This window comes from Echinococcus granulosus, assembly GCF_000524195.1.
Source record: "Echinococcus granulosus chromosome Unknown EG_S00014, whole genome shotgun sequence".
Classification (NCBI taxonomy): domain Eukaryota; kingdom Metazoa; phylum Platyhelminthes; class Cestoda; order Cyclophyllidea; family Taeniidae; genus Echinococcus; species Echinococcus granulosus.
In genome coordinates this window covers 984,694-994,725 of record NW_020170394.1, presented here as the reverse complement: position 1 = coordinate 994,725, position 10,032 = coordinate 984,694, and the positions used below count along the sequence as shown (strand labels likewise).

Below are 10,032 nucleotides of genomic sequence, written 5' to 3'. Positions count from 1 at the left end.
ATGAGTCCAATCAGGCAGCGTAAAGAAGGAAAATTTTTAGGCTACTAGTAACTAAAATTGAATTCTTTAATGCCACAAATGAAAAACGCATAAATGTGCACAAATTCTCGAATTATAAACATAAATATACATAAATGTGTGCATTCTTTTAAACAACAGAGGTTACATTTGACCCGCTTATCGAAAAGTATTAGGCATTTAATTTCCATTAATCAAATGGATTTAATTTTAGTTAAGCATGTAGTAATAGGCACCCTTCTATTCACGATGAATGGGAGCCCGACAGTTCTCTATGCGAATATCTGATACAGCTATCAAGTACTGACAGGAGCATCGGGAAAGTGGATTAGCTTCTAGGAGGGAAAATATAACTTAGTTGTTTGGTAGGGCCAGGTGGTTCTGGTGCAAAGACTGACGCACAAACTCTCAACAAAACATCTCAATCTAGCCAGATATTTTAATATTATCAATTGGGCAATCTCGTCGCTGCTCCTAGCAGCTGTGCGCTGGCGCCAATCTGTCGTCTCTCTTGCACCGCGTTCACCGCTCTGCCCACCCGCCGTTCGACTACAATGGTGGATATCAGTCGAAGGAGTGAGTGGGCTGGTGTACACGAACGAACGAGCACTCTACCTCACGCTTTCATAGCATGTTGTAGTTACCGCCTTCACAATTTCCCTTAGCACATCTCATTGCTGCCAATTCGTCAATCATAATTTTCTTCTAAATAACCTATATGGTCCCAGGGGTATCTTTATTTCGTAAACTACTATGGTTTATCAAAATGTGCTCCCAATAAATATCTGGCTTTGACAGCTTTCACTGATTCTTCTAGGAAATTAATGAGTTAGGCTCTTATGTGACTTCCAAATAACGTCCGAAATCGTCAAGCTTTAAGTGAAGCCGCTTAGTTATGAAAAAGCACTAAAACCTTGTACGCCTGCATTTGTAGGATCCGTACCCTTTTCCTATATGAAAAAATCACAATGCAGCGATACAGGACAGACGGTAAGTTGCGACTCAGGCCGGGAAGAGTCAAAATTTGCTCTGTGACGGAAGCAGAAATTTGGTGTGAAACCGACCAAACACAACTCGCCCATACTCGCTTATGTATAATAGTATTATAAAATAGCAATTAAAGGAGTTATTTTAACGAGTGTCATGACTTTATTGTCATGTAAAAACGGTGTAATACTAGTTTTAGGAATTAAAACTGTTGCGACTTCCAAACCATGCTAAAAATTGGCAGGATAAATGAATGATGTGAAACCAAGTTCTGGACAGTGTTCAGGTCGGTAAATGCTAACACGACTTACTAATGAAGTCTGCGTGGCTATGGGAACAGATCCAGTAACAAAGCTGGCCCTTAACTGCACCATCAGTATACCTGGTCAGTATTTCAGGAAATTATAGTTTAAGTATCTTCATTAGGCATCCTATTTATATGGTGACACTTGTAGATATTGGAGAGCACATTAACATTTAAATAATGTGTATCAGTGTTTCGGGAGAAAGGTACTCTTGGGAATTTCCCCGAGTTTCCGTTTAAAATCGACCTTTCTTTAATTAAGAAGGAAATCACGTCTAAATAAAGCGCACATTGAGAAGGCATCTTGTCTACTTGTTTTGATTGCTTTGAGCGCTTTTCAGTGAGACAAAGGTAGACTCTATTCTGCGTTCATTGCAACATTGGCACTTTGCCTTAGTGAAAAGCATTCCATTTTGAGGGGGATAGTTTTCCCACAATGATTTTATGCAATAGAAATTGATACATGCAGCGCTCCATAACTCATTTTAGGCCAAATACTTTGACTTTATTAAATCTTTTATATACTTAGTTATTATAGTCATTTTATTTTTGAGTTGATGCTGTAAAAATGCAATTCCTAGCATATGAGTGTCGACGAAGCAGCGGGCTTGTGGTAATCGGCGAAAGCAATACATTTTTTACTGATTACGCTAAAGTACGTTGATTTTGCAAGTCGTTTAATATCCCGCCAGCAGGAATCAGTCTTCCGTATTGGTAGCGAACTATCCAATGGGTGGACACAATTGCTGGCTTCTCCCTTGAGGCTTCAAAAATCGAGCATTATTGCGCCAGACGATATCGAGGTTAGTCAAGATACAATTATTTATTAAATGGGGCTGTTTGCATTACTTCTGAATTTCGTCGAATGACCCTAATTCCAAATGCTGTTAATGAATAAATTGTCAATACTTGCTAATAAAATGTCGACCAGATTTTTTGCACTCATCATGTATCTACGACCAGACGTCTTTGATTTACAGCCGCCATCCTCAGTTGAAGCTTATTTTTTTGCAATTAGTCTAAAATTGTGTAGAATCGTAACGCCAATCTGTGAAATCTTATTTGAAACTCATAGGCTTTGTATCACTTTATCGTCCCCAAAGTGAAACGTAGCCTACCTACATATAATTGTGCCATCTTCCTTACCAATAGACTGTCATCGCCAAAAGACACCAGATCTTGCATCAAGAGTTTACTTCTCAGAGAAATTAAGTAGAAATTATAATTAACATCCCACCTTGTATGTGCCAGCGCATCTAAATGTCATCTTGGAATAAAATTCCCGACAAAATCTTTGTGTTTTTGCTGTATGTGATTTGTGTAAGCGAACATAAACACTTTGAGAAGATTAAAACTTGGAAATTCACCATCATTTCGCCTATTTTGGAGTTCCTGTAGGCGTTTTGACTTTGAACTAAATTAGTTCCTTTATTTATTTAAAAACCCTCACGTCATGCAATGCATTAGCGACCTGCTATTCGTACTAGTAAGTTCATGCGATCTGTAAAGTCTGCCACTGTTTTCACTTTGTTCATACCTTAAATTCAATGAAAGCTTAGCCAGTCTTAAAACCCACCAAACTGAAAATAATTTACCACTGCTTCCGCATTAAAATTGTTGCATTAAACACCGACGAAATAAAACTATTTCCTAAACAGTCATCCAAAGTATGTGAAACGCCTCAATAGCATACGAGGCCTACGTCCTTTGCAGCATTCAAAGGCTGCATAAGATTTCGCCGGACCTATGCGGTGTGCACTAACGCGCCATGTTGATGAAGTGGAACCGTTTCAACGCCGATGCTAGCTAGGGCTTATGCTTGGTAGTTCGTTTCATGCTGGCAACTAAGAAGAAAATAAGCGCTTACAAATGTAACGCTTGACTGTAACCGAATTGCATTGGCGGCCAATCTTGCGGTACATCCATTAACATGTATTAATCCGCTACATTCAAGAAGGGATTTTATACTGAATTATCCAAGGATTAACATCTGCCCCTGTTACGATAATCCATCCGGAAATAGCTTTTCCAGAAACAAACAATACACCATTAAGAGCGTCTTAATGATAATACATCATACCGTTTTACCGTGAGCTACATGGCACAAATGCACGGAAATGTGTTTGACAGTCTTCCGATGTAATATTAGACGTGTAGCTTAAAAATCAACCATATTAAGACCCTACCAATTTTTTTCGGTTTTATACCATCGAAAATGGAGGTCTGTATTTCCCTTTTAAAAAATTTACAGCACTGTAACATCTTTTCCTCTACAGCTACCTACATCCACATTTTACGGGAAATTTCAATTCGAGGAGTAACTAAAATGGAACATTTGCCAAAACAAGACGAAGCGACTTGGACTAGCAGATTTTATGAATGTCTCCGAGGCGTCTTCTCACGTCGAGGACTCGTGTTGATAATCGTCACCATAGCTCTATTTCTTGACAACATGCTGCTCACAACGGTTGGCAAGTAGCCAAATTCTGTTACTCATATATTCGGGTCACATTTTATGCTTGAAAATTTTCATGAGCATACCTCTCACCATACTGATATAAGGCATACTATAAAGGCACAAATAATACCTTTTGGAAGTAATGAAGTGACTAAAGGCTATCCAGTTAAATAGCTGCCACATTCCTACTAGTTCCGATAATCCCGAGTTTCCTGCTGACAACGAAGGCGCGTCACCTGGTGAATACGATTCTCGACACCACCACGTACAACTGCACGTCGAAGGCGTTACTGAAGAGCACCCTCTCGGAGGCCGTGCTAAGCTTGGTTCCGGTGGCGTGGGCGAGTCGGGCGCACGTCGTCCTATCGATGGACGACTTTCTGGACCCTTCCAGGGCCTCCAAAGAGGAAAAAAGACGTGTGCAGAAACTTCTCGATCGCATCGACACTCTGGCCTCGGACTGCAACCTCAACGTCACCAAACTTACAATCCAAATGCGTCAAGCGCACATGGAAAGAGAAAATTTTCGAGTTGGCATGCTCTTTGCATCCAAATCCATCGTCCAACTCGTTGTTAATCCCTTTGTCGGACCCCTCACTAATAGGTGGGTTTTGCCTTCCTGGCTTATCATTACTAAGCCTCTTTTATGCAAGAACTGGTCATACTTCAAAGGAATCTACTAAAGCTTGATTATAGAAAACGAGAAATCTAGGAATATGAAATCTCTTCCAAAAGTATTTGTCAACATTTGCGTTAGCTTCTAATCTAAAATTTTAAAATATTTTAATCTGACTTACCTAAGCTAACGTAGCAAAGTTATAAGATTTAAGAAGGTGCTTAATGGTTGTATCTGCAGTTGAATGCCTTTTTTCAATCATGATATCTTTTACCAACTTTCTTCCTATCATTAAGCAGTTCTTAGATCGAAATACAAGAAAGCCACTAGTAGTATTTGTTAAACATAATGAGATTTCATGAGGATTTCATAGATTTCAGAAACCATCCATCTGGCAAACGATGGGGAAATCAGTGAGAGGCACGATTAGGCCATTTTCACCCATAGGGCATTAGCATTTCTTTCTCCCCAACCGCAATCGAAACTACCTTTTGGTGCCAAAACTGCAGCTTCGCCTTGTAAAGGCAAATGTCTGCATCAAACGATTACCAAACTTGGACCTAAAGGGAACACCAAAATGATGTTTGGTCAATGTTGCTAGTCGTCTTGATTTGGGTAAAACAGGTAATTAATAACTTGCAGATTAACAATTTCGCTAACTTTATTCTTCGCAAACCATATCAATCCTGCTTCTCCTACGAAATTACATATTAAATTAAGCTGGTAAATGTCACCTCTACTTAAGTGTCTTGTATAAAGCCACAGATTTTGATAGGATTAAACCAGAAAATGTGCTAATAGGGCTGCTGGTTGGCTAGATGACAAGCATTTGTAAACATGTCTTCAAAACTGCGTAGAATGCTATGGTCCACTCAGCCGACAGTACATCCGTTTAGCAATCAGTTAATGAGTAAAATTTCGAATAGTATTTGTAACGTGGGTTCAAATGGCGTTCTTGTTATAATACTCCTTTTGAGTTTTATTGTACACTGTGGTATTAAATTCATGGTGTTCAAGCAGTTTTTTAGTACCCTAACCCCCCATTTGCTTCCCTTTTAGAATCGGTTATTCAATTCCTATGTTTACAGGATTTCTCATTATGTTCGCCTCCACAATCGGTAAGTAAACACATTAACCAGTCCCTCATTCGAGTAATGAAAGTTAAAACCTTACGCAAATAAAAGTATTTCGTCATGAATTTAACGTGCTTAATTCAATAAAATGTAGCCGAGAGCTACAAGCGATTTCGAGAATGCTTCCAGAATTATAAAGAGCCATCCATTGGGCTTGATATAAAGCTTACCATTTTATACTTTAGCTTCAAATACACTAATGTGAGCGACACAAGCAGGCAGCCTACAGTTACTTTATATCGCTGACCCCTTAATGCACGGAATCGGTATAATTACTGAAGGTCACTTGAAGGATTGGAGGTGCCAGTTACAAGCCAGTTTTTTGCTTTTCTTCCTTTTAATTTACACCATATTTGAAGCACACAAATCACAATGGCAGACATACACAGTGTTGTGCATTTATGCAAAGTTTCTTACCACCCTTCTAAGGGGAGCATATAACTGGTGAGGGCATCAGTTCTAATATCACTAACTGACCTACCACGAAAAGTCAAGTTACCCTAATACTTGGTGAGCTTCATTGAGCCTCATTATTCTACATAGCATTCGAAATAAAAGTGCAGATTTTTAACCAACTACCGCCACCCAGAAGAAATTCTTACAACCAAGTCCAGGTTCTCAAATGCATTGTACTTCCAGCAGTCATATAAGCCATCATCATTTTCAAATGTTTCTTTAAATACTACATTAATTTTTTCCCGTCAACGGTAAATTTGTTGTGAGTGGCTTGTGTAAAAGCCGAGGTATGTATATTAGGGCCTCGTGTATGTTGTCTTGCCCAAAATTCCATTTTAAGGTTTAAAAGGTTGTAGGAGGATTAAGTAGATAGGAAGACATTAATGTAAAAGACAACTTTGCACGTGCGTTTGTCAAACGGAATTCATCCTGTTTGCAAATGCTGATGATTCCCCTTCGGTTTTCAACATTACTTTAGTATTTGCATTTGGCGAATCGTACACCATCCTTCTCATAGCACGAGCCATGCAGGGTGCGGGCTCTGCGTGTTCGAGCGTCTCAGGTATTTCTGGTTTAGACCTTTACAAATTTTCAAAGTCCTACTGTCTAATTAGGATTAATGTAACTCAATTAAATAAGCCAAAAATAGGAATAGCAATAGTTTATGCTTCTGAAAGTTATAAAGGGTAGTTTTGTTGAATAAGTGAAGTATTATTTTCTAGGTATGGGAACGATCGCGACCTTCTACACGGATTCAAAGGAACGAACACGAGCGTTCGGAACTGCGCTCAGTGGTCTAGCGCTCGGTGTCTTAGGTATGGTCTTTTGCACACTACTTTTTAAATAAAATGGAACTTTTTTTGCCAAAATAGTTTTAAAAGCGACCCCACCTACTTAATCATATGAGTGAGTAAGTTACTGGTTGGTTGTTGAAGAGGCTCTGCTTACCTAGGGAGAGGTCCTCCTAACACCATTGTTGTGTACAATTAATAATTTACACCAAAACTGAATGCATATTACAAAATTTGTTCACCAAGCGTCAATACACTGTGCAATAGTATACATAAAGAGGTAAGCTCATTGTTGTTATGTGCTCTATAAAAGCTATACATAATGCACCAATGGTTTACATTTCATGTGAAATGCACTTTGCTCCAATACTTTGCTAATGCTTTCCCTTTCAGTGGGTCCAACTTTCGGAGGCATCGTCTATCAGTTTGTTGATAAAAGGGCGCCCTTTTTAATGCTAGCTGTACTTGCATTGCTGGATGGAGGTAACTTGTTCAAATAAATAAAAATAAAGCTTTGGACACTTGAATTGTACTGTACTTGCCTTGGGCAGGGCGCATAATGATCTACACAAAAGCGAAATTATTAACTTGCAACCAACACTCTTCACATCTTCTTCAGTCCTTCAGATAGTGATATTGAAACCGTCGGTTCATCCAGAGCAGGAACGTGGTGCTCCAATTGTGAAATTACTGCGAGATCCGTACATTCTTGTGGCAGCAGGTACCATTCGAGTGTACCACGTCCTACTGAGTATTTTGCAGTAGCCTGAGTTGTGAAATCTGAACATTTTCCCACTTAGGTGCTCTTACATTTGGCAACATTGGCATCGCCATCCTCGAACCGGCATTGCCGATGTGGATGAAGGAGCACATGAATGCCGATAACTGGGCTCAAGGGATTGCATTTCTGCCGGCAAGCGTCTCCTACTTGCTAGGAACAAATATCTTCGGAATAGTGGCCCATCGAATCGGACACTGGCTAAGCGCGTTTATAGGGATGATTCTTTGCAGCATTTGCCTTCTCTGTGTGCGTCTTGCACTTTTTTTCACCTGCATCAAAATCACACATGAAGGTCCCTGCAGCTATATATCATTAATTGGGAATATCGTACTGCTTTGTTAATTTTTACTGGAGTTACTTACACTTTGTGAGATTCGTCAAAATTATTTTTAATATTTGATGGGAAAATCACCTCATTCTCTAAAAATTCTTGTTGAATATTTGATATCATTAGCTTCCTACTTTCCTATTACTGCCAGTAAATATAACTTTATTTAAATCTTGCATTTTAATGCGAAAATATAGATTCCCTTCAGCAAACGATTGGGACACCTTATCGTTCCGAATTTCGGGCTTGGCCTGTCAATGGGTAAGGATAATAATTGCGTTTAATTAATTTACCTGAGCAGCCTCCAACCAATGTAGCAGACCCTATTAGACCATAATATAGACTGACATGGTTAAAGTATTATACTAAAGGTACACATCAATGAACTGCATCTAATATTTTAAAAAACTCGGAAAAAAACTGATTGTTCACCTTTGGTTATTTGAGGGATGGTGGATGCCTCCATGATGCCTCAAATGGGGATTCTGGTGGACCTTCGGCATGTTGCCGTCTATGGAAGCGTCTATGCCATCGCAGATGTTGCCTTTTGCCTCGGCTTTGCCTTCGGTAAATCTCCGCTTGTTTATGTAGAATACTAATGGGCAGAGGACTGTCTCTAAGCCTAATGGGTTTACAAGCAGGTTGGATAGTCGTTTATTGCTCACAAGTCAGTTGGGCTTCACTCACTTATTGGCCACCACGCAGCGCAGTTTTCTCCGCATCAAGATACAAACAGGTTTTAAAGAAATGCAGTGCAATTTTTTGGTCCATTGAGCAAATTACTCCCCTTTTTCGATCCTCGTTACGGGGACCCTGATGTATATTTCACACTTTTAATTATAGATCATCTATGACGCTCCAGGTCCATAATTTCAAAAGTAATACCATGTAAGCCAGATCTCTTCAGGTCGTAAACTAGTCGATCAGCATATCGTAAGATACCAAGATTGGTTGCCTGGTCGGTTGACGGAAATGTACCAATGCAGAATTGCCTGTAATTTTGATAACACTTCATGTAGTCTACACAGCGAAACATTCGTCACTTTAATAGCGGTTAACTCTTGAAAGGTAAACATAGCCGAATTAATGAGTTGTTAATGAAGGAAGCATGTTTTAGGTCCCGCTGTTGGTGGATGTGTGGCTCAGTCAGCTGGATTTAGTTGGTATGTTTTACATTGTCATGTTTAAAATCGTATTTTGTGATAAATGCTCAAACCAAGATATCTGTTATACATTAAACTACACTTAATCAAACCTTAGGACCATATGGGGCATCGCCATTGTCTCAGCTCTCTACAGTCCGCTTTTACTTTTCCTTCGCAATCCACCTTGCCGTGGAGAAATTCAGGTTTGATAAGTCTGCATTCCATCAATGCACATAATTTTAGATTTATCGCTGTCGTTAAATAAATACGTTAGAGTAAATTAGAGAACTTTTCATTTAGCAAAACAATTTTGGCTAGAATACTTAGAAGCTCTACATTTGCATAGCCAGGATAATCTAGAAGTACAGCCATTTGAAAAAAGTAGCCAAGTTCCTTAGAGCTTTAAGCAGATGTCATGGTTTATCAACCTCGATATCACTTTTAATTGCATTTAGAGACAGGCAATTCCGTTAATACTTAACTACATTGCGCTTTTTGCTACCATTACTAAATTTGTCTCATGCACTTTTCTTAATGAAAATGAAGCCCTTGACTGGAGGAAAAGAGGGAGCAACCGATATTGCCAACAAAAGTGCTGCCGAGAATTTCTCCTTGGGTGACGCTCTGGGCTACGACCCCACAGAGGGAGGCCAAAAAGCCTACGATTACGGTGTGGACTAACTGCAAATCAACTTAGTCTCCGATTACTATCAGCCGCATTTCTCAGTCCATCCGCTGCCTATGTTCGACATTGTGTAGTTCACTCACTGAACACGATACTTGCGACACAATCTTGAAAGTTACACCCATAAGCACGCCTTGTTTTTGAATAGCGAAACAATTGATGTTGGCTTCTTTAAATAGAACCGGTCTGTAGGATCTAATGTTAAGGTAGGGGAATATTGTACCTAAGGTTTTTCAAGAAAAAAACAGAACTGTTAGCACTAGCAGTGCCGCTCTACCTGGATCACGTGACTGTAGTAAATAAATGGATGACTCCATTGTGATTGTATTG

The 10,032-nt window shown here is 39.4% G+C and overlaps 1 protein-coding gene across 1 annotated transcript in view; it reads left to right on the top strand. All coding sequences in view use genetic code 11, as the record gives it.

Annotated features, from left to right (window-relative positions):
- Positions 1 to 1,335: 1,335 nt before the first annotated feature.
- EGR_02979 (Synaptic vesicular amine transporter) overlaps positions 1,336 to 10,032 on the top strand; it is a gene marked incomplete at both ends in the record, with an annotated part of 9,545 nt that continues 848 nt past the window's right edge. The window contains 14 exons of the mRNA XM_024492228.1: positions 1,336 to 1,390; positions 1,891 to 1,964; positions 2,028 to 2,112; positions 3,960 to 4,371; positions 5,443 to 5,501; positions 6,451 to 6,534; positions 6,695 to 6,787; positions 7,157 to 7,187; positions 7,315 to 7,514; positions 7,564 to 7,836; positions 8,320 to 8,439; positions 8,990 to 9,035; positions 9,133 to 9,220; positions 9,564 to 9,687. Coding sequence (XP_024353423.1) covers positions 1,336 to 1,390; positions 1,891 to 1,964; positions 2,028 to 2,112; positions 3,960 to 4,371; positions 5,443 to 5,501; positions 6,451 to 6,534; positions 6,695 to 6,787; positions 7,157 to 7,187; positions 7,315 to 7,514; positions 7,564 to 7,836; positions 8,320 to 8,439; positions 8,990 to 9,035; positions 9,133 to 9,220; positions 9,564 to 9,687 — 1,744 coding nt within the window. The remainder of the gene's footprint in view (positions 1,391 to 1,890; positions 1,965 to 2,027; positions 2,113 to 3,959; positions 4,372 to 5,442; positions 5,502 to 6,450; positions 6,535 to 6,694; positions 6,788 to 7,156; positions 7,188 to 7,314; positions 7,515 to 7,563; positions 7,837 to 8,319; positions 8,440 to 8,989; positions 9,036 to 9,132; positions 9,221 to 9,563; positions 9,688 to 10,032) is intronic.